This window comes from Chrysemys picta, chromosome 1, assembly GCF_011386835.1.
Source record: "Chrysemys picta bellii isolate R12L10 chromosome 1, ASM1138683v2, whole genome shotgun sequence".
In the NCBI taxonomy this organism is placed as follows: Eukaryota; Metazoa; Chordata; order Testudines; family Emydidae; genus Chrysemys; species Chrysemys picta.
The window spans coordinates 276,503,279-276,528,291 of record NC_088791.1 but is presented as its reverse complement, the minus strand read 5'-3'; the positions used below and the strand labels follow the sequence as shown (position 1 = coordinate 276,528,291).

Below are 25,013 nucleotides of genomic sequence, written 5' to 3'. Positions count from 1 at the left end.
TGGAGAGAATTGAGAACAGAATAAAAAGAATGAAAGGATTTGAGAGGAGTGACCAGGAAAGAATGGTTTAAAAAACAAAAAACATGATGTACCTAATATGCATAGCTTATGTGAAAAAACTTGAGGTAATTTAACAAACTTCAAATATCTGATTGGTTTTAAGAGTAAAACAAGGGAGGTGTTTATGGTAGTCACATGAGAAATATGTGAAGAAAAAGTGATGAACATGAGCAAAAGAAAATATACACTGAACATTAGCAACATTTTTAACAATAAATTTGATTCAACTATGTAGTAGTGTCCTAAGGTAGAATCCTGGTTGTAAGAGTCAGCGCTTGTCTATACTACAGAGTCTTTGAAAGAATAGCTATACTACTACAGTCACACCAACTGAAAGAGCTTCCTAGTGGAGATGCAGCAGAAGCCCACAGGAGTTCTGCCTGTATAACTAAACCACCTCCCCAAACATTATTATCTAAGCCAGTGGTGCTCAAACTTTTCCTGTCCTTACCAGTAGTGGAATCTGTCCATGCCCCCACTCGATTACTACACAGTTGACTCAGCAGAGGAGTTTGGGCTGACTGCAGAGCTGGGGACAGACTGGGAATGGGGGAGGAGCTGGGACTAGAGGTGGAGCTGGCCTAGGGTTGGAGAGGAAATGAGGGCAGAGCTGGGCTGTGGGGGAGGGAGCACAGAATGGAGCTGTGACTGGAGCCTGAGCTGGGCTGGGGGCAGAACAGGGACCAGAGCAGAGCTGTGGCTGGAACTGGGTTGGGGATGGAGCAGAGGGCAGAGTGGAACTGTGGCTGGAGTTGGGCTTGGGGCAAAGCAGGGCTGGGTGGTGCTCCCCCCTCGCCCTCCGTGGGAGCTGGCCCAGGGCCCAGTGCGCCCCCCCAAAAAAGTTCCTCCACGCCCACTTATGGGAGCATGCCCCACAGTTTGGGGATCACTGATCTAAGCCAACAGAAGCACTCTTATGTCTGTATAGTTGCATTGACACCAGGGTTTTTGCTGGCATAGCTATGTTGGCCAGCAGTATGACATTTTCCCACACACCTAGCCAGCACAGCTATTCCGTAAAAACTTTGTGGTGTAGACTAAGCCTTACTGAGAAGTAGACTGACCAAGATACTTGTGAATGTGACACAAGAAGAAATTTTGCTCTGGCAGGGAAGCGTACATAACCTGATAGAGCAGGGGTAGGCAATCTATGGCACACGTGCCAAAGGCGGCATGTGAGCTGATTTTCAGTGGCACGCACACTGCCTGGGTCCTGGCCACTGGTCCAGGGGGCTCTGCATTTTAATTTAATTTTAAATGAAGCTTCTTAAACATTTTAAAAACCTTATTTACTTTACATACAACAATAGTTTAGTTATATATTATAAACTTATAGAAAGAGACCTTCTAAAAACGTTAAAATGTATTACTGGCACGCGAAACCTTAAATTAGAGTGAATAAATGAAGACTCGGCACACCTCTTCTGAAAGGTTGCCGACCCTTGTGATAGAGCTTTTCCATCTATGATTTCTATTATTCTAATTTGACTTCATTGTCTTCCTTAATAGATTCACCAGTCCAACCTAAACAAAGTGTTTTACCATTAAAACACATTCAGACCCCTATTCTAATCGACTCATACAGAAGCCAATAGCTAAATTTAACTCCCATTGACTTCAGGGGGTACAGGATTGCATCCTTATCCAGGAATTTTCTGTATATGTTGTAATAATACAGCTTCCTGTGAGAGCAAAGATCTTTTAGCACAAATGCATACTCAGCATGTGTGTTCGAGCCTCACTTTGAACTATATATGAGAATACCAAAGGCACTGTTTCATGGATAAGTAACAACTGAGTTTTGAAATATCTTTATGAAAAGGGCAAAATGGGACTGGATATCCTGAAAAGATAAAAGGAGATTTTTCCCCCAAAAGATTTTCCTTCAAGCCACAGCAACAAATAGTCTACCCCCATAACATAGAGAAAGCTCTGATTGAGACAGCTGCAACAAAGTCCTAAAGCATGTAGGGCATCTGTCATTTACGACGACACATTTTTAAAAACCCACTTTTTTAATACTTATGAAATCATGTTATAAAATAGTACACGTCAGAGTGAACAGCCAACTATATACACATATTTTCATGTCTCAAAACCAAAAACCCTATGCACACTGGGAGCAAACCTCTGTGTCTGCACAGGAGGAGAGTTTGCATATAGCCAGTCAGAGCATAATCAGGGGATAAGTTTGTAAATAACATCCAGCGAATGCAAATGAGATGCACAAAAGCCATTTCTGGAATTGCCATTTACTGCTATTGCCAAACAGGAGAAACAGCTCACTTGCTTGTGCTTAAAAACTGCACATAGAAGGAAGTGAGAATAGGAGCAGTTATAGGGCCAGCCATTGATTGAAATTCTTCCAAAGCTTCCCGTGAAACACTCTCTCAGCCAGATGTTCAATGCTTCATGATATATTCTGGACACAGAGCTGTCACATGTCTCCAAGCCTGCAGCACCCACACTCCTCATCCTCACTTCACCTTTCCAGTGAGCATTTGCTCAGCAGCCCTACCAGTGGGTCTGTGCTGCTTTCTCATATCCTTCATTTGAACTCCTGCAGGACCAAGTACTCTGTCGGCTATTTAGAATAGAATTCCTTTGACAGATTTTCTAACCCAAGAAGAATTCAGGCTACCTCCACTTGCTCCTGAAGTGTTTTCCATTGTCTTGATCTTGGTAGAACATTCAAGTATTTCCATAATGACCTGAATGGCCTGCAGTGCTGGAAAAACTTCATTTTCATCTCAGAAGTAGGATTTCCTAATGGATTATAAATGTTAGAAAATTCTTTAATTTTCACATTATAATGTAGGTTTAGATGTGGGATGAAAAACCACTCATGTTTCCATTTTTGAAAAATGAAGCATCAGTTACTCGGGGGAGGAACAGCATAAAATTTGTCAGATTATTTGTATTTAAACCTAAAGGAATTAATAACTTTTAAGAGAAGTAATTTTGGAGGCCTAATCACTGATTGTGAACCTCTTAATCAGCTTTCATGTCTGCAGAGCTTGCTTCTTTATTCCAGTCACATTTAAGCAAGTTTTCAGTGAAATATTATAATTTCTTGATGCAGTCTTTGATTCTTCATTTCATTCTTCTTTCAAAGTTTTCAATCATCTTGCAAATCTTAATCTTGTTCTTGAATATTCAAAATTATCTCCAGATGAAAATTTCAACAACATTCCTTTTACAGTTTTCTGCCCTTTTTCTTTGATTCTCGTATTACAGACATCATTAGTCTATTCATAGCTGGACCCTGTTTTTCCTGCTGCACTGCAATCTTTTATCAATTTTTCCAGATATGTATATTTATTATTATACTGAAAAGATCAATGGAACTTTAATATAATGAGACTTTTATAGGTTTTCCACTATTAGTGGAAATATTGCCACTCTTCCCTCTTCATTTTGTCTCTTTGGAATACTCTACTAATCATATGCTCCATGACAGTTTTTGTCAGAATCTTGCTGTGACACACACATGCCCAAGTAGATAATATTACACCTATGTCAGACCATCTTCTCAGTATTTCATCAACGAGGTCATGTGTGGTCTCTGCTGAAAGCTAAGTAGTAGCTGATTGTCATGGTTATTGCAAAATGTTTGTACAGAAAACTATTTTAGAGCTATGTAAATTATAGCATATTATGTTCCAAGTCTGTTGAGAATAAAACCTATCACATGAGGAGGCGGAGCCTGAGAGTCAACATAAGAACAATGAACATCCGTGGACACAGCCTATGTGTACTGCCTGGAGATTTACAAAGACACATGAACACCAGGAGAGTTCTCGTAAGTAGGGCTAAGAGACATTAGCTTGTAACTGTAAAAGGGCAGTGGTGGCCCAAGTGATTATCCAACACAGAGAGTGACTCAGCCAGTAAAAGCTGTCTTGTGAATTGGTGTACATTGTGGATGTACAGAAGACAGGGGACTGGGCAGTCGAGCGTAACAAAGCGAGATGTGTAAATTGCTAGCCTGCAAAGGGAAAGAGCAGGCCTCGCGGAGCCCATAGCAGAGTTCCTATGTTGCCAACAGCAGATGAATGAGGAGAGTTTCTCATCAGGGGCACAGTCAGGGCTCCCTCCTGATGTAATCAGGTGGTAGTGATTCACCCTAGACACTGCAAAAAAGTATCACACTTGCACACCATGAAGTGAATATTATTTTTACTCGTCTTCTGCTCCTTTGTAGCAATAATGGGTTACTTCCAGCAGATATAAATTACATATCTATGTTGGGTATTTCTAAGACAGCTATCGCTGTGGTGTCAAAGCACTGTACAATACGGTGTGATACCCTGTATTCCGTGTTCACCACTTTTATATTGTTATAATATATTTTGTACGAAGTATCCATCTGCGGTATCATTTGAAAACTCATAATATGCTGCATATTATTATCCTATTGAAATGGGTGTATCAACATTATATGTGAAGTTATGAGATTCTACTGTATGATTGTTACTGAAATATATTGTAAGTCTGGGTAACACCCATAAACCAGTTTTCAGAGACAAAGACACACTGGCAACTCCAGATAGGTATCAACAAAGTCAAGTGGGCTATCACTTAAGCAGCCATTCTTCAGCAACACAGAGGTGTAAACAAGAAATTTACATTTCATCTTGAATCTCATGTCCACAAGGGACAGTTTGTCTACATGCCAGTAGGTAGGCAATCCTCAAAGAAAGGAAGAGGATATAAAAATAAGAGACATTTGTGGCAGGTTCAATCACAGAGACCTCCTGGGACTGCCACGTGATGTGCTGAGACTACCCCTGAGCCAGTTTGAGCCTCCAGAAACCTGCCTTGTTGAATCAGATACGCCAGTCTGCTCCAACACAGACCCAGGGTCTGAACTACGCACACCAAAGCTGCAGACTTAATTGAAAACAGCTTAAGAAGTGCTCCTGTCTCTAGCACCCAGACACCCAGCTCCCAATGGGATCCAAACCCCACATAAATCCATTTTACTCTGTATAAAGCTTATACAGGGTAAACTCATAAATTGTCTGCTCTCTATAACACTGATAGAGAGATATGCACGGCTGTTTGCTCCCCCAGGTATTAATTACTCTGAGTTAATTAATAAGCAAAAGTGATTTTATTAAATATAAAAGTAGGATTTAAGTGGTTCCAAGCAATAACAGACAGAACAAAGTAAGTTTCCAAGCAAAATAAAACAAAACACGCAAGTCTAAGCCTAATAGATTAAGAAACTGATTACAGATGAAATCTCACCCCCAGATATGTTCCAATAAGCTTCTTTCACAGACTGGACTCCTTCCTAGTGTAAACATAAGAACATACGAATGACCATACTGGGTCAGACCAAATGTCCATCCAGCCCAGTATCCTGTTTACCGACAGTGGCCAATGACAGGTGCCCCAGAGGGATTGAACCTAACAGGTAATGATCAAGTGATCTCTTTCCTGCCATCCATCTCCACCCTCTGACAAACAGAAGCTAGGGACACCATTCCTTACCCATCCTGGCTAATAGCCATTAATGGACTTAAACTCCATGAATTTATCTAGTTCTCTTTTAAACCTTGTTATAGTCCTAGCCTTCACAACCTCCTCAGGCAAGGAGTTCCACAGGTTGACTGTGTGCTGTGTGAAGAAGAACTTCCTTTTATTTGTTTTAAACCTGCTGCCCATTAATTTCATTTGGTGGCCCCTAGTTCTTATATTATGGAAACTTTTCCTTATTCACTTTCTCCACACAACTCATGATTTTATATACCTCTATCATATCCCCCCTTAGTCTCCTCTTTTCCAAGCTGAAAAGTCCTAGCCTCTTTAATCTCTCCTCATATGGGACCCGTTCTAATCCCCTAATCATTTTAGTTGCCCTTCTCTGAACCTTTTCTAATGCCAGTATATCTTTTTTGAGATGAGGAGACCACATCTGTACGCAGTATTCAAGATGTGGGCATGCCATGGATTTATATAAGGGCAATAAGATACTCTCCATCTTATTCTCTATCCCTATTTGAATGATTCCTAATATCTTGTTTGCTTTTTTGACTGCCGCTGCACACTGCATGGACATCTTCAGAGAACTATCCGTGATGATTCCAAGATCTCTTTCCTGATTAGTTGTAGCTAAATTAGCCCCCTTCATATTGTATGTATAGTTGCAGTTATTTTTTCATTACTTTACATTTATCCACATTAAATTTAATTTGCCATTTTGTTGCCCAATCACTTAGTTTTGTGAGATCTTTTTGAAGTTCTTCACAGTCTTAACTATCTTGAGTGGTTTAGTATCGTCTGCAAACTTTGCCACCTCACTGTTTACCCCTTTCTCCAGATCATTTATGAATAAGTTGAACAGGATTGGTCCTAGGACTGATCCTTTGGGAACACCACTAGTTACCCCTCTCCATTCTGAAAATTTACCATTTACTCCTATCCTTTGTTCCCTGTCTTTTAACCAGTTCTCAATCAATGAAAGGATCTTCTCTCTTATCCCATGACAACTTAATTTACATAAGAGACTTTGGTGAGGGACCTTGTCACAGGCTTTCTGGAAATCTAAGTACACTATGTCCACTGGATCCCCTTTGTCCACATGTTTGTTGACACCTTCAAAGAACTCTAATAAATTAGTAAGACATGATTGTGGGTCCAGCAATCACTCACACCCCCATAGTTACTGTCCTTTGTTCCAGTTTCTTTCAGGCATCTCTTTGGGGTGGAGAGACCATCTATTGAGCCAGCTGAAGACAAAGTGGAGAGGTTTCCAGGGCCTTTTATATTCTCTCTCGTGGGCAGAAACCCCTTTGTTCTTCTGTGCAAAGTCACAGCAACAAGATGAAGTTTGTAGCTACCTGGGCAAGTCACATGTCCATGAATCATTCAGTTTTTTGCAGGCCAACGCCATTGTTTACATAGTTTGAACGTTCCCAGGAAAGCTCAGATGTGGATTGGCATCTCCCGAAGTCCATTGTCAGTTAAGTGTTTCTTGATTGGGCACTTACTGAGAATAGTCCTTTCTCAAGAAGTTGACCAAATGCTTCATTGAGGCTACTTAGAATCAAACACGTTGAGATACAAGTACATAGCCAATATTCATAACTTCAAATACAAAAATGATACACACATACAGACAGCATAATCATAACCAGCAAACTACATAGACACTCCACTTGACCTCCTCTGTACAAGACCTTGTGCAACCATAGGACCCTGGTTGCAACAATGATCTATACCGTCACAATTCATGTCAATAACATCACAACAGTGACCTCCACATCACCTCTCCTCCTTCCATCTCTCAGCTCATGACTACAACGACTCTCAAAGAACTGAACAAACTGGGAAGTGGTCCCAGGCTGGAAAGGAACGCAGTCTGTGAAATGTATTGCAGCTGACGGTGAGACAAACCTTTTGCATTTAAGCCTATTAGCTTGGTAAAGTTAGGAATTAGCTTACATTTTTATCTTTTTTATTTCTTTTGTAACCTATCCTGACTTATATGCATATATACTTGTAATCACTTAAAATTTCTCTTTCTGTAGTTCATAAACTTATCTTACTGTTTTATCTTAACCAATATGAGTTTGCATTAAAGTGTGTGGGGAACATCTAAATGATAAATAAGGATGGTGCATAATCATTACCCAGTATTGGAATGACGGACTTACTATTAGATTACACTGTCCCAGGACAATACTTAGCAGTACAAGACACACTTTTCTGGGGAACAAGGATGGGACTGAGGATATGCAGGTGTTGCCCTGTAAGTAATTTATGAGTGGCTAGCTAGTAGCTCTCAATACTGTGTAGCTGGGAGGAAGTTATATTCTGAAGGCTGTGTGTGTGAGCAGAACCTGGAGAGGTGGTTGTTCACTAGCAAAGCAGTGCAAGAGGCATCCCAGGCTAGATTGTACCCTGGGGAATATCAAATATGGTAACTGCACCTAAACTAATGCTAACCCATTTGATCAATTTTTTTACTGCCACATCCAACTCTGGAAGGCACTGAGCACCGTCAGCTCTCAACAATTTTAATGAAAGTTGAAGATGCCCAGAATCTTGTAGGAGCAAGCCAATATGTAACATATCAAACTGATGTACTGATAGTACAACACATAAATTACTTTAGGGCTACTGAGATACTCATGATAATTTTGCCAGTGTTGTACTAAAAGATCTAATGCAAATATTCTGGGCTTGATTCTGACTTCACAACTAAAGCATTTTCTATCTAAAGCATTTTCTGCTCCAGTGTATTTCAACTGGACCATCAAAATGCTTTAGATACATTTCACCATTCCATCAACACAAAGCAGTTTTAAAAACAGATTCTGGTCCAAACTGGCCCAAAGACTTCAATGGAGGTACTCTTGATGTATATATGAGGGAGATCAGAATGAAGCCCTCTCTTTATCTTGTAAGGAATAAATGTCAATTTATTCAAATTCAAGTTATAAAGATGGCCCATAACCCTTGCTAGAAAATGAATCTGATACAAATAACTCAAGTAAGTGTCCCTGCAAAAAAATTCTACCTTAGAACCTAGTTTGAGATAATATTTAGAAGTATTTGTTTGGTGATAAAGAATAAATGACAAGCATTTGCGGGGAGGGATAGCTCAGTGGTTTGAGAATTGGCCTGCTAAACCCAGGGTTGTGAGCTCAATCCTTGAGGGGGCAACTTGGGGATCTGGGGCAAAATCAGTACTTGGTCCTGCTAGTGAAGGCAGGGGGCTGGACTTGATGACCTTTCAAGGTCCCTTCCAGTTCTAGGAGATGGGATATCTCCATTTACAACAGAACCTTTGAACTGTAATTGTTGCAAAATATAATTTACTTTCTATGATGTTGGCAGAATAAGATTTCACTTTGTTTTAGCATATTTCCAGACATAGACAGTATAGTATGTATGAGTCCTCTTTTTTCTGTAGATCCATACACAAAATAACTTTGAATTAGAATGTCCTACAGAAATGCCTGTTTACATAGAGAAACTTTTTTTTTAAAAATGGCTTTATAATCAACATACGTTACCCTTCAACATTTTGAAAGTACCTTAAGAAATTAAACAGATAATAAAGCAGTGATTTTACAACTGTATAAAATTCTTATTCAACTTTAATGAAACTTGGGAATATATAAACAGATGGAAAAATTAGGAAAACGCATTTGTATTTTCAAGACTGAAATAATATTTAGGGACCTAGAGAGAACAAAAATATGGGCAGATAAAATAAGATCCAACACAAAGTACAAGTTATGAAATATGGCATATGGAAAAATACAATTAGAAAATCATAAATCTGAAAAGCTGTAATGCCCAAAGAGACTTGGAGATGGTAGTGAACAAGAAATTAAATATGAGTTTCCAATGCTATACTGCATAAAAAATATTCAAGGTGAGTGTGCAAATATACAACTCTGGTGAGTCTGCACCTGAAATATAAGATTCAGTAGCAGCCAACTTATTACTAGACAATTGAAGACAAACTCGGAGAGTCCAGAAGCAAGTAGATCAAGGATCTGGAAGAAGTGACTCGTTGGGAAAGATTTTAAAATGTGAAATGTGTAGCATGGCTACATGAGGGCTCATAGAAGACAAAACTATAAATATCTGATATCAAGAAAGAAATAGTTATTTAGCATGGAACAAGATGGCAGAATCAGCAGTAAGAAAGCTAAGAAAAATTAAGCTAATTATTAGGAAAGCCTCCTGACACTGAGATCTGTAATTCTGTGGAACAATTTTCCAGAGAGAGTGGGAGAAGCCCCCACACTGAAGCTAACTAAAATTGCCCTGGAAAAAGCAATAGGAAGCTTATTGGGAAAAAAAGCAATTCTGCATCAGAAAAGGGGACAGACTAGATGACCTAATCATTTTATGATTCTATTTATAACTCTATATGCCATTCCCGTTAATGCAGTATTGTTCCTTTTAGTCTATTCCAATGTAATCTGTCCAATCCAGTCTAGTTTTAAATGGCACCTTTGTAACTGTGTCATCATCCCAACAAGCATGGCAATAGGTAACTGACCTTGAAAAGAAACTGCATTTATAATCTGTATTTATTGTGGAAAAATATGCAAGGTAAGTTACAGGAAGAAAAACAGATGTTGGATTCATTCCCATTTTCACTGGCAAGAATATCTTGAAGTCCTTTATATACTATAATTAATCTCAATTTCTTGTAATCAATATATTGTTAATTACTCATATTACTCATCTGTAAATATGTATATGCTTAATTATAGAATAACAATCATAAAATCATAGCCATGGCAAAGGAGAACAATCCAACAGGAAGAGACTTTCGAACGTATTAGACTAATATAACATCAATTCACCATATACAAGTTTGCCTTGCTACATTTACTTAAAGTGGAAGGAACCCATCTGGGGGGAGTGCAAACTCTATGAGTTTCCCAGACCAAATGAAGAGCTCTGTGTAAACTCAAAAGCTTGACTTGCTCCCAAAATTATTCATTGGTTGCTTCACCACCCCTCCAGATTCACAGAGCTGATGCCCAAATTCTCATAGGTGATGTCCAAACAGCCCCCAAAGGAGGGGTTTTCAGAATTAGGAGAAAGGAGAGTGCATGCCTTAGATCAGTGGTATGTAACCTGCAGTCCACGGGCCACACGCAGCCCATCAGGGTAATCTGCTGGCTGGCCCCAAGACAGTGTTTACATTGACTGTCCGCAGGCACAGCCGCCCACAACTCCCAGTGGCCGCGATCCGCTGTACATATAAGGTTATTATCCAGTTTAAATTTTTTCCAGGAAACCAGGGTTACCAGCCCAAATTTTGCCATCAGATCTTAATCACGTGTGGTTAAGTCTATGGCTATGTGAAGTGTTGGTAACAAAACCCCAAACTATTCTAGTTTCAGGTTCTATTCCCAAACTGAAATTCAGATCAAATTCACCAAACAAGAAAAAAAAAAGACCACTTCAAATTATTAATGTTTTGAGTGTATGTGGACCATGCCTGAAATACAAAGCTGCATATTATTTTGATATGAAACAGTGTAGTTCTGGCTGAGTTTCATTTTGAGATTTTGGTTTCATTTCAACTCAGAACAAATCTTCAGGAGTGGGAATGTCATGGATCAGAAATGAATACAGTGTTCAAAAGAACCCATGTGAACAAACAAACAAATAAAAACAACAAATCACAATCACATTATGTCTCATCTGAAAGGCAACACCTTCAAAACCGCACTGACTCCTGGAACCACTAGTTCAGCAGATGACTCAGAAGGATAACTCACACAGTATCATTAACACCACACTTTTTGCAGTAGCCAAAATTTTCCTCATAAGTCTCTCATGCTGGCACTGACCATGCCATCTCCTGCTTGTGCCCCAAACTAAGCAACAACATAAGGATCTACAAATGCAAAAGCTTCTGAAATGTGACTCTAGGGGCCAGATTTTTAAGGCAGTTAGACACCAATCTGCATCTGTAGGCATCTAAGTACCTTTAAAAATCTGGCCCTAAGGAACTTGGACAAGTGCTCATAACAATTCAGTGTCAGAGCTAGGTATAAAATCTAAATCTCTGTGTCTTATCTCCAGACCATACTGCCTCTCTGTACAGTCACTTGCTTAAATTATACTTTGACTTGGCACATGTAGTAGGAAAGAAGAAAAAGGTTCTGATTTCAGGAAAGACCAAGTTTGGTGTGACATCAAGAGGCTCAGAAATGCAATCAGAGGTCAAGCTGCTCCCTGTCAAACTGTAGAGCCTCAGAATGTACCTCTGCCTACTTAGCATACTTTAAGATCTCATTCCATCAACTCTGCCTGCCTGCCTCATTACTTATTGCTAATGAAATCACACATGTCTCTACAAGGGATTATTGATAATTATGATAGTGGTTGCTTCAGATATGCTATGAGTTATTTGAATCACAATATCAGAGAGGTAGCCGTGTTAGTCTGGATCTGTAAAAGCAGCAAATACCCACTTTGTCGGATGTGAAATGCATCAGACAAAGTGGGTATTCACCCACGAAAGCTCATGCTCCAATACGTCTGTTAGTCTATAAGGTGCCACAGGACTCTTTGCAGCTTTTGAATCACAATAGCATTCATTATAACATGGCAATAAAATCTAACAACAAAATTATTGTATTTTGATTGCTTGTATTCATATTCTGTATTCACTGAATAATACTAGATATTTGGCTGAAGACCAAAAAAGTATTTGCTACATATTTATGGAATTTCTCTGTCCCACATGCATATACAACAAAGATTTGCTTAATAGAATTCTAACTATTTAGTAAAGGTTTGTATTTTAATGTATTTATCTATCCACAAACCTAAAAAGGCAGTTTGAGTTAAAATTAAAAATAAAACCTATTCACACCATTTTATGATGCATAACAGGGATCGGCAACCTTTGGCACGCGGCTTGCCAGCGTAAGCACCCTGGCAGCCCGCGCTGGTTTGTTTACCTGCCGCGTCCGCAGGTTCGGCCAATCACGGCACTCACTGGCCACGGTCTGCTGCTCCAGGCCAATGGGGGCAGCGGGAAGCGGCGGACAGCACATCCCTCGGCCCGCGTTGCTTCCCGCTGTGACTGCCCTTTATGTGTCTCTGAAGTAAAGGCAAAAAAAGGAAGATTGCTATCAAGTGGTTGGTCACTTTTGTTTCACAAGAAGAAAGTTATGACTGACCTAGATTTCCACCCTTCCTTGACTACAGTCGAAAGTCAAATGACTCTCAGTTGTTATTGAATTCTCTACGTTCTATACTCCTGAAGCAGTGTTCACATACCTTCTTTTAGTCTCCCTCAAGAAAAATACCCAAAATGGGTTGGAAAGAAAGTGGAGTGGGGTGAAGTAAAAGTTTGTTCACGATTCTATTTGATCTATAAAAAAAGTATTCATTGAAGAGTTTGTTTGCTGCTTGGAAGAGTGACAAAAGATTATAACAGAGACATTCAAATGTTATATGAAAAATGCTGTGTAAGCAATCCAATTCAGGTGATTCCTTTTGTTTAGGAGATAGCTGTTGGAGACACGAAAGGAAAAGGTTTACATATATGCTCCTCCCTTTATATAGGACTGAAGTGACAAGTATTTTGGTTGCTTGCCTCCATCTGCAGGTAGGAGGACATAATATCCACAGGTTGTAGGAAAAACTATTTCTGACAAGCCATTCTCTGACAAAGATTATTTGAAACTATCATATGCACAGCCCTAGTAGAACTCCCCCTTTGGCGGGACACCCTCCAGGGCTGTTATCTTTGGGTTCCTCCTCACTGGGCCCTTTGTATTTTAAGCCTCCTTTCCAGGCAATGCCCCTGGCTTGGGGCCTTTAGGCACATGTTTGGGGTGCAAATCCTCTTTCTAGCACCCCTTTGAGAGCTGAGATCTTGCAGTCCAACTGCCGAGCCCCTGGGGTAGTACTGACAACTCAGGTTCTCCCCATAGCTTAAACACACCTGCTCCCAGAATTCCAGATGTGTCGGTGCTCTAGGTCTACAATTTAACTCTTCATGAGCATGCGGCAGAGAAACCAGAACAGACACAGACTTTGCAAAGAATTCTAAACACAAATATTCTTTACTTAGCACAAGAAATACACAGATCTAGACAAAATGATAACCATGATTATACATGTTTCCCTGCTTCCGTTTCCTCACCACTCTCGAGAGCTCTTTGGGCTTAGGCAGAGTGCTCTGGGGTGTCAAGATTCTTCCCTGCAGCTTCTGGCATCTCTTCAGAATCATGAAGCCTCTCCCCATCTCTAAGTCAGCTATCCTTCTCTGACCTTCGTTGGTCCCACAGCTAAACCAAAGACCCTTATTATGAAAGCTTGTCTGTCTCCTGTTCACTCCTGCCAAAAGCTTCCTGTTTCTTGCTTTGCAAGTCCCCCAGGTTTATACTCATTACGCCTCTGGCATTTAGGGCAGCGACGAAGCTTTTCCACTCCTATCGCGTTCTAGTAAGTCTTTCAATGGTTCCCCAGCTCTGCCCCAGGTCTTTCAGTTCAGCTTTCACAGCTCTTTGCCACATTGTTTTCAGATGGCCTCGTTTTCATTTGCCTTCAGGTATCCATTTTATTGCTATTCTGGTGATGGAATCAGTTTTCATTCAAAGTACATGGCCAGTCCATCTCCAACACTTCCTGGTAATGATTGTGCTCTTATTTTCTTGGCTGCACTGTGTGAATAGGTCTTGTTCTGGGCTAAAAGATATGGAAAATGTTTTTGAGGCAAGTTGTATGGAGTGAAGACAGTTTGGACATGTCATACATTCCCCAGCATTCTGCACTATGAAGTAGTGTTGAAAGTACACAGCTCTGATAAATCTTGAGTTTGGTTTTGGTGTTGTGTATTGATGGTTTCCAGACTGTATTTAAGCTCCTGATGGTGTTCCTAGCTTTATTGATTCTGTTCCGGATGTCCTGGCTTGTTCCACCACCCTGACTAGAGGTGCTGCCCAAGTATGTGAATGTTTCTACACTGGTGAGAACATGATCCTATATCCATAGTGATAATGGTAGCAATATTAAGGATCATGATATCTGTCTTATTGCAGTTGATTTTTAGTCCGATTTGCTGGCTGAACGTATTGAGTTGGATTGTTTTTTCTTCTATATGGTGCTGGATATGTGATAGGCAAGCGAGATCATCTGCAAAGCCTAGGTCTTCAAGGTATGAGAAGGGTGTTCATTTAATACCTCTTGGCATGTCTTCTGTTGTACGCTGCATTACCCAGTTGATGGCACTGTTGAAGAGGATTGCAGACATGACACACCCCTGATGTATTTCTGTTTTGACTTCACAACTGAGCTCACTGTGATCAACACTGCAGTAAAGTCGGAATAGAAGCTTTTGATGATGTTGATTATATGGAGAGGGATTCCATGTGCCCGCAAAATGCGCCATAGGCTGCTCCTGTGAATGCTGTCAAAAGCCTTCTCAAAATCTATTAAGTTTATGTTGAATTGCCACTACCATTCTAAGCATTGTTCTATTATATTTTGTAGAGTGAAGATCTGCTCTGTGCATCCACGCCCTTTCTGAAAATTGGCTTGCTCTTTTCTGAGAACGCTAACAACTGCCTTTGATATACACTGGATTATGATCTTACACAATAACTTGCTTTGCATAGATAAAAGTGTGATACCACACCAGTTATTAAAATCACTGAGAGCTCCTTTCTTTGGTATCTTCATTTATAACCCCATTGGTCCACGCATCTGGCACTTTTTCCCTTTCCCAGACTGATGTGAACAGAGGGGCCAGGATAGATGCTACTAACTCAGGATTTACCTTGAACAATTATACATTCAAGTTTTCCTTGCCAGGAGTTTTCCCATTTTTTAAGGATTTGATGGCTTGGATGATCTCTTCTTTTGTTGAGATGTCTGTGTTGATATCAAGATCTTCTTCTGCCTCCTTGATGCAGGGCCGTCCCTAGCTATTCTGGGGCCCTACGCACTCAACGTCAGCACGGCCGGGGCCAGGCCGCTGCACTTTCCGCCGCCGGTGACTGCAGGCCCATCTCTGCTGCAGTCCTCGGGGCGGGAAGAGGCGGGGTTGGGGCAGAGCAGGGGCGGGGGCCATGGGGAAGGGGCGGGGCAGGGGCTGGAGCAGCACACAGCTGCGCAAGGCACCAGGAAATTCGGTGCCCCACATTTCCTGGTGCCCTACGCAGCTGCGTACTTTGCGTATGGGAAAGGTCGGCCCTGCCTGGATGTTTGCTTCCTCTTTAGGTGGTTCCCTGTTCAACAATTCCTTGAAATGCTCTGTCCAGCACATTTCTTGTTCTTTTTCTGTTGCCAATAGGTGGCCTTGTTTGTCCCTGATGAGTGTGTTTGTTGGTGTCTGCCGTTTGCCACTGATAAGCTGTGTCATTTTGTAGATGGTTCCTTGTTCACCACAGGCAGCTGTATCCTCTGCTTGTATTGCCAGATTATCAATATAGTGTTGTTTGTCTGCTCTCTCAAGGCGTTTAACCTCCTGGTGTGCCGTGCTATTCTGCTCATAATATTTGTCCCTTAGCTTCTGGGATTTTGTGTCTAAAACTTTTTTCTTCAGGGCTCACCTGGTTTCTATGGTGTTCCATGTGCTGGATATAATCCACTCCTTTCTTTTCTTCTGCCTGTAGTCTAAACAGGATTCATTGCTCTGTTTATAGATTGTTGTTATTTTGTCCCACCTCTTGTTGATCTGCATTCCCCTCTTCATAAAGGTCTGCAAGTGCCTGAAACCTGTTCTTTAACTGCGGAACAAAGGCTTTCCGTATTTCAGGGGACTTTAGCTTGTAACTTCATAACATTTATGTCCCTTGTTTGGTGGACCCACACTTCTCAGATTTAGCTTGATGGAGGCTGTCACAAGGCGGTGATCGCTGCCAACATCTGCTTCCCTTCTCACTTTCACAACTGTCAATGAGCGTCGCCATTTGCCATTGATCATCATATGGTCAATCTTGTTCTTTTCTCTGCCGTTTCGAGAACACCATGTCTGCTTGTGAATTTCACAATACTGAAATAGGGTTCCACCGATGACTAGGTCGTTTGTATTGCATAGATCAACAAGCCTCTCTCCGTTTTTATTCATGGTGCCACACCCATGTCTTCCCATTGCTCTGTTGTTATCTGTGTTGTCCTTCCTGATCTTGGCATTCAGGGCTCCCATGATGATAGTTATGTCGTGGCATAGTACTCTCTCTAGCTCCACCTGTAGCGTAAGGTAGATTTGTCCTTTCCTTCTTCATCACTGTCATCTGTCAGACCATAGCACTGAATCAGGGTGATAGTATTTTGTTTCCCTTTCAGTCTGGCTCTCATAAGTCTGCTGCTGATGGACTTCCACTCGAGCAGGGACTGCTCCACTCCCTTCTTCAAAAGGATGGCAACACCCTCATGATGTTTATATAATCCCCTAAAAATACCTTGGTTATTTGTTCTTCTGCTGCAGATTTTCCACTCTTCCTCCATGCAGGGAAGTTAGAGGGACTAGCCTCGCCAAGTTTCAGCCAACACATTATCGAAAGATGTTTCCATCTGAACAGGCAACCACTTAAGGTTTTTCTAACTAACTACTGTCCCTGGTTTGGCAGAGATATGCTAAGCCCGTCAGCAAATGGGGATTCTATATTCACATAACAGAATCCCATGATACAACAATTTCATAATAACTTCATAATATTAACAAGAATTCACATATTGCCCATGGAAGCTTATGTCCAAATAAATGCATCCGAAGAAGTGGGCTGTAGTCCACGAAAGCTTATGCTCTAATAAATTTGTTAGTCTCTAAGGTGCCACAAGTACTCCTGTCCTTCTTTTTGCGGATACAGACTAACACGGCTGCTACTCTGAAACCAAATAAATGTGTTAGTCTCTAAGGTGCCACAAGGACTCCTTGTTGTTTTTGTACACAGAAAGATTCTCTAAAATCATCTTCAAATTGTCACAGAAGCATCAAGGAATTTTCCATCTACCTATTAAGGTTAAACAGGGGCTTTTTCAGAAATGCAGAGCAAGGGCCCACACTGCCCCAGGAGTTGACCAGGAATCAGTTTTTTAATCTGATCCTCAGTCCACTTCTGCTCTGGAAGGGAAATAATCTGCACAAGTCACTTTCCTAGTGTGCCAGCTCATCTGTGCTGGCTGATGTGCTCCTTCCCTAGCTTGCTGACCTTCCTAAGTTGGAACTAGTAACCCCACAGAGGTGGCTGGCTCTTTCCCCCATGCACTGCTACTCACAGGATGGGTAGTAAATGTAGGGGAGAAGGGGACATTTTATAACCCCTTCCTCTCATATGCAGGCATGAAACAATGGTCACAATTTGTCCTTCGAGTCCTCTGAGGTCTTCTATCCCAGGACAGATGCTTGAAGAGAATTCTGCTCTGCCAGCAGACAGACTGTTTGGTTATGCCACCCATCACATCCTCACAGGCTTGCTTTTTCAGAAATAGGCCTGAACTTTTCATGCTGAAAAATCCCAGGCCCTATCATGGCTGAAGATCCAGACTGGAAGCAGTAAAATAACCAGGGACAAGGGCTCAGCAATCTGGACACCACCACCTTCTCTTTAAAACAATCATCCTGAAGTTACACCAGCCCATGTATCCCTGGACAAAATAAAAGGAAAAGATCACATTTCTGAGGCTGAAGGTTCCAGGTTCATTCCCCAGTGACAAGTCATTATGGAGATTATTACAAAGTGATTGCAACTGTAATCAATGTTCAGGATAATCTCATAAAAGGTTATTTGTATCCAGTGACAAATGTATTTATCTGATTTGTCCAACATCCCCATTCTCATGTTTGTCTCTGTACTCGAGCTTTACTCCATTGGGTCGGTACTGAAGACAAATTTTTAGTTGGAAGACAGCCACAGGGAATTACAAAATTCTGATGAAGTGTCTTACTTGCACTTGCTCCTCTTTCAGGTTTTGCCTTACGCACAGGTTCCTCTCCTCTTCTTTATAGGAGAGAGAGAGAGAGACATAATCAACATGTTCTAGGCCAGTCCATTATATATACAAGGGGCTCACTAGTTCCTTCTCTTTCATTTCCAGCTGAAGGACACCCTGCTGGACTGAGTGACATAGAAGACCTAAGGGGCAGCAAACTGCTTCCAGCTTTGAGAGCAGCAGCACATTGCTGTGGACAGCTGCACCCAGAGTGCCATATATACCAGACCCCCATTAGTCCAGCATGGCTGTCTGCCACAGGAATCCCACAGCAGTACCAAAGGGATAAAGATGGGGAAGACTTGGCTCAACCACAAAGTGGATTTATAGCAGGTTCTGCATATAGTGGACATCACCCAAAAAATATCTCAAATGTCCTGTCTCCACCTTCTGTCAATGAGGAACTACAACTCTAACTTATACCCATGCATCTAGACTAGTGTAGAAGATCTAAGAAATTTCAAATTTGTTTGTTAACAGTTATTTGCAATTATGAATAAATACAGTTTAATTCATGGTTACATCACAAGAATAAGGGAATAATTAAATAAAATTGAGTGGCTGCAAATGGAACAGAGAGATAATTCCATAGAAACTAAACAATACTTCACTGCCTTGCAATTTATCTTTTGCACTCTGCTTCACATCATGCACCAGAGTATAGTAATTGCTTGTATGCATTTTTTTCTCTGAAGGAAGCAAACTGCTTATTTGAACACACCAGGAGACTGGATGTGTGAACTTATGATATTCAAGCTTCAAATGTTATCTCAGTGTTGGGAATCTGATCCTAATCCCACTAAGATCAATAGTAGTTTTGCAATTGGTTTCAATTGGAGCATTACTGGACAAACATTTACTACAAAAGCCGGTAAAATAGTATTCTTTAGAGCAGACGTGCGACAACTACGGGCTTTTTTCAGTTGGTGAATGAACTGCAAACCATTCAGGATTCCTGTGAGTGAACAAAAATTTAAGTATTTGCTAAACAGTCTGGACATATAATTTTCAAGTTATGTGTTGTTTACAAATTGTTCACTTCAACTATTAGATACTTACTATTTGTGGTGTCTGATTCTTCACATATTATATTTTCTGATACCTGACTGGATGATTTGAAATTTTTAAATACTGTAGGAGAACAATGAGCGATGAATAGTAAATAAAGCAACCAATGGTGCAAGCATTCTCAGGCGCCCAAATCTTTGCAGGATTGTGGCCTAATTTTGCATTAGATATAATTACTGTCAAGAGCATCATATACTGAGCATATGCCATGCCCACTGACTCCAACAGAAAATATTCAAAATCTTTTCTCAACAATTACAGCATTAAAAATCCATGCTCAAATAAAGAGATATATTTAGGCAGCTAGTCACACAAGCCAGGAGAAACTTGGCAAGTATAATCTGAAAGACTAGAAAATAACATTTAAAAAGAAAAAAGCAATAATTTTACAAAAATGTGGTAAGCCATTTATGAGCTATTGATTTGAAGCATGGAACACATTGTAACTGCTGAATTCCTTCTGGGAATGGAGAATGTGATAGCCAACATCCTCCTTTGTCTTTTGAGATGGAAATGTTCTTCAAATGGATCACACACAGGAAACTCAACAGTTAAATCTATTTTAATTAATTCACAAAATTTGGAAATTCTTCACAAGATTCCCATCCAAGGCTGGAGAGTGAAACAGAGAGAACTGCCCAATTCAGGGTTTCCTGCTCCTGATAGTGACTCGAACACCTGGTACAGGTCACTATCATAGGGAGGATAGTGACTAGATGGACAACTCATCTGATCTGGTGTGCCAATTCCTCTGTTCCTGTAATGATTAGTTCCCTGTAAATTATTTCACAAGTGATTCAGGTCATCAGGATTCACCACTGGGGCTTACGCTGGACTCTTAAGTGAGCTCTTCACAAGCCTGTAAACCTTGGGTCCTTTGTTATCCTCTTCCATGACTTTGTCTTTGAAAGCTCAATGTTATGGCCTGTCTATGTACATAATTGTAATTTCATGCATACTGGATAAGAACCATAGTGACAATGACAGTTGCTGGCAAAGCACTACAACAGTACACAGCATTGTGTGTTGTTATTATCATCATTCAAATACAGAACAGGTGCTACCACAACATATTCAATGAGATACACATCCTGTATCTGGTATTTAGACCCAGTCATCAACAATAGTTTTTCGATGTGATGTTCTGTGTGAGTGAGTTTGATATAATCACGAATTACTGCTAATTAGGTCCCACTGTGTCTTTAAATCCTCATTAATGAACTTTACTTCAGTGAACCTGGTTGAACATCCCACAGCATGGAGATCTAACATAGCATTCTGTTATCTTTAAAACAGCATCACATTCCCATTAAAAATGTATGGTGACCTTACCCATGTGTAAGCCTTCAAGAAATAATGCACTGAGATAACTGGCTGTTTGGCATCATGCACTCTTTATTGTGTGTGTCAACCCCTGAGTCATATTGATACATTTAACATTTCTCATTAGTACATAATAGGAAATTGTGGCTGTGTAATACTAACACTTAACTTTTCTCATTAGTACATAGGCACAATTTGCTATTATGTAAACCACATATACCCTACATGTGGTTTAGTTATACTGTGTACAACATGCTGAAAATGATTTTTTGTTCACATGGGCTCTGTTTCACATACAATATAATGTATTTATTAGAATGTAATGTGTTTATTAGTACTACTTTGCATCATAAGCTCCATGTGTGTTGAACTGCAAAAATTTTGAAGCAATAATTTCTGCACAGTGGTAAAGTTTGTCAGGCAATACAGGAACTCACATGTCCCCTACACCTCTCTGCACAACACTTATATCATTAATATGTGTGGGTGCCAAACTGCCCCACTTGATCCCTTCATTGTTTTGTCTGTGGAGGTTTAATAAACATTAATAAAACATATTTACATGCAACAAAATTATAGCAATCACTGGTCAGAAGAGCAATGGTGATTGGAGTTTGACTGATGCTGGATACACATCTCTAAATAGTCATTCATCCATCCTATGCAGGCAATTCAGTGCAACTTTTTATACTGCATGTCTGTAGTCATATCATCTGTTCACAAGAATGCAGGGAATACTCATATGCCCTAATTCAGGAAGCACTCTCTATGGGATTTAAGCAGGGGGAAAGTTAAGCAGAATTTAATTATTATTGTAGAATAATAGGCAGGAATAGATGTTCCCCCGATATAAAGCAAGAGATTTATAAACTAAGGCTATGTCTACACTACGCAACTTTTAGCAACGCAGCTGTGGTGCTAGAGACATGCCACAAAAAGGCACACAGTGTAGTCGCTGTTTATCAGCAGGAGAGAGCTCTCCTGCCAACAAAGCACTGTTCACACCCTCGAGTTTTGTGACGAAAACTTTTGTCATTCATGGGGGTGTTTTCTTCAAACCTTTGAATGACAAAAGTTTTGTCATTCAGGTTCCAGTGTAGACAAAGCCTAAGGAGTTATATGGGAATCAACCTAATAGTACATTCCTACTAAAGGATGCTGTGATAAATGGGGGAGGGGGAGGGTAGCTCCCTTTTATGGACACCCAGCCAGCCAGTAGCTATAAAATCCCTCTTAGTAGTTGTTCTCTAATTGCTCTACCTGTAAAGGGTTAAAAAGTCTCACTGTTATGCATAGGTAAAAGGAAGTGAGTGGGCACTGGCCAAAAGGGCCAGAAGGCTAGAACTTTTTAAAATTGAAAAAAGACTCCCCCTTTGTCTGTCTCTTGTTGTTCTTCCGGGAAAGGCGGACAGGGCAGCAGCTATGCTGTAAGAAGCTTGGGCCAGGTATTTTTCTTTTGGCAGCCTGCAAAGCCATTGAGGTCTTTTTTCTCTTTCTTTTCTTTTCTTTGCTGCCTGAGGGGGAACAGGCATGCAAAGGGTTCAACCTGCAAAGCCAGGGAGTCCAACAAGCAGTTTATTTTTTTTCCTAGCTTCGTGGCAACGAAATAGCTGGGCTAGAGTAGAGCAGCCCTGTGCATGAGGTTGCAGTCAGGCACCGAAACCCTAGAGAAACCAGTCTTCCCAATGCGGCATGCCACGGAGAAGGCAGACCCAGATCAAGCCCAGACATCCAGCTCCATAAAAGAAATGCAGAGAGGGGATGAGGGACTGGAGATTTCCCCGGAAAGAATGTCAGCCCTCCCCAACCCAAGATCCAGGTACCAAGATGGAGGGATTCCCTTAACCCAGACTGAATTCTAATTGCGGAAGACAGGAATTTCTTCCTACAGATGAGGCGCTGGGAAATGGAGGCAAAGTGCTTAAAAGCAGAGATAGAGCTGAAGCACTTAGAGCTGGAAAGGGCTAAGCTGCGTCAACCAGGTAGCTCTAACAGTCCTCCTCCAGGTACCCCCCCCATCCCATTCCAAGAAATTCCCCACATACAAGGTAAGTGATGATACAGAGGCCTTCTTAGAAAATTTTGAAAGGGCCTGCCTTCAGTAAAACATCCCTACGGACCAGTATATGGTGGAACTGAGGCCACAGCTCAGTGGACCCTTAGCAGAGGTGGCAGCTGAAATGCCTAAAGAACACATGAATGAGTATGAACTTTTTAAACAAAAGGCCAAAATGAAGATGGGGCTAACACCTGAGCATGCCCGTCGGCGGTTCAGAGCCCTAAGGTGGAACCCAGACGTGGAATTTTCCCAACACACCTACCACATTGTAAAAAATTGGGATGCCTGGATATCAGGAGCAAATGTTAAGTCTCCGGAAGATCTGTCCTTCCTAATACAAATGGAGCAGTTCTTAGAGGGTGTTCCTGAGGAAATAGAAAGGTACATCCTAGATAGGAAGCCCAAAACCGTAATCAAAGCAGGGGATATCAGAGCCAAATGGGTGGCAGAGGTGGCAGAGAAGAAGAAAGCTAGTAGCAGTTGATGGGGATACCAGAAGGGGCAGCCCAAGATGAGATCCCACCATTGGGGTCAGCCCAAAACCTCACCTCACAAAACCCCACCTCCCTCCACACAGCCAGGGAGACCCCAGATGCCCTCTCGTCCCACCACCCTGGTCTCCAACCACCCACCTCGCCCCAGCCCACAGTCAGCTGGGCAATGCTTTAAATGTAATGAGCTGGGGCATGTAAAGGCCAACTGCCCCCAGCTAACTGCAACTCATCACCCCAGGATCCCACCAAAAGCCTTCAGGCCCAGATGCCTCGCAAATATCCCCAGAGCGAAGGGAAACTGTGAGTGTGGCAGGAGAAAGATTACTCCGTGGAGACACACTGGAGCACGGTGTCAGCTATCCACCAATCCCTGGTGGACCCCAAATTCATCAACCCAGAGGCCCAAATGACAGTGCAACCCTTTAAGGACAACTCCTTTAACTTCCCTACAGCCAAGCTGCCTGTCCAATACAAGGGCTGGTCAGCAATATGGACTTTTGCAGTCTATGACGATTATCCCAATCCCATGCTGCTGGGAGAAGACTTAGCCAACCAGGTGAGTCTAACAAAGAGGGTGGGGATGGTCACCCGTAGCCAGGTTAAACAGGCCTCCATGCCTAAGTTCATTTCTGAGCCTCCTACAAGTATCCAGTCTGTGTCCCCTGATACCACAGGCCCGGGGACCCAGCCAGAGGTGGTGGACCCAGACCAGAGTCTATGGCAGCGGTTGTAGATCCAGTTCCCAGGACCCAGCCAGAACCAGCCCAAGGACTGGAACTGGTGGAGCAGTCAGCACCAAAGCCTGTGTTTGCAACCCCATCAGAGTCAGGGGAGCCAGCACCAAAGGGCACCGCAGAGCCTGCACCTACAGCAGCAGCTAAACCGGTGCAAGAAGCTCAACCGGGGCCTGAAATACAACCTAGTGCACCGGCGGAGAGTGGTTCACAGTCGACAGAGACGCCCCCATCTCCTGCATTGCTTCTAGTGGGACCAAGCCCAAGTCCACAACCCAGAGAGGAACCAATGTCTCCAGCATCAAGAGTGCAGTTCTTGGCAGAGCAGGTCCCTTGCAGGGACCATGAAACATCTTTGGGAAGCTCACTGGGTGAACAACTTGGTTGCCACCCCTTACCACCATCAAACGAATGGCCTAGTGGAGAAGTTTAATGAGACTTTGGGGGCCATGATACATAAATTCGTGAATAAGCACTCCATAAGAACGTAAGAAAATAAGAAAGGCCGTACCAGGTCAGACCAAATGTCCATCTAGCCCAATATCCTGTCTACCGACAGTGGCCTATGCCAGGTGCCCCAGAGGGAGTGAACCTACCAGGCAATGATCAAGTGATCTCTCTCCTGCCATCCATCTCCATCCTCTGACAGACAGAGGCTAGGGACACCATTCCTTACCCGTCCTGGCTAATAGCCATTAATGGACTTAAACCCCATGAATTTATCCAGTTCTCTTTTAAACTCTGTTATAGTCCTAGCCTTCACAACCTTCTCAGGTAAGGAGTTCCACAAGTTGACTATGCGCTGTGTGAAGAAGAACTTCCTTTTATTTG

The 25,013-nt window shown here is 41.7% G+C and overlaps 1 protein-coding gene across 19 annotated transcripts in view; it reads right to left on the bottom strand.

Moving 5' to 3' along the window:
- Positions 1–25,013, bottom strand: part of KLF12 (KLF transcription factor 12) — a 345,970-nt gene that overhangs the window by 184,289 nt on the left and 136,668 nt on the right. For 3 of the 19 annotated variants that reach the window (XM_065581114.1, XM_065581115.1, XM_042861686.2), the window contains 2 exons: positions 18,460–18,512; positions 12,519–12,660 (listed from right to left, as the gene is read on the bottom strand). The exons of 12 other annotated variants lie outside the window; for them this stretch is intronic. In XM_065581114.1, the coding sequence (XP_065437186.1) occupies positions 12,519–12,614 (96 nt within the window). In that variant the 5' untranslated portion in view covers positions 12,615–12,660; positions 18,460–18,512. The remainder of the gene's footprint in view (positions 1–12,518; positions 12,661–18,459; positions 18,513–25,013) is intronic. 4 more of the 19 variants (XM_008178562.4, XM_008178561.4, XM_005283187.5 and 1 more) reach the window with 2 other exon arrangements.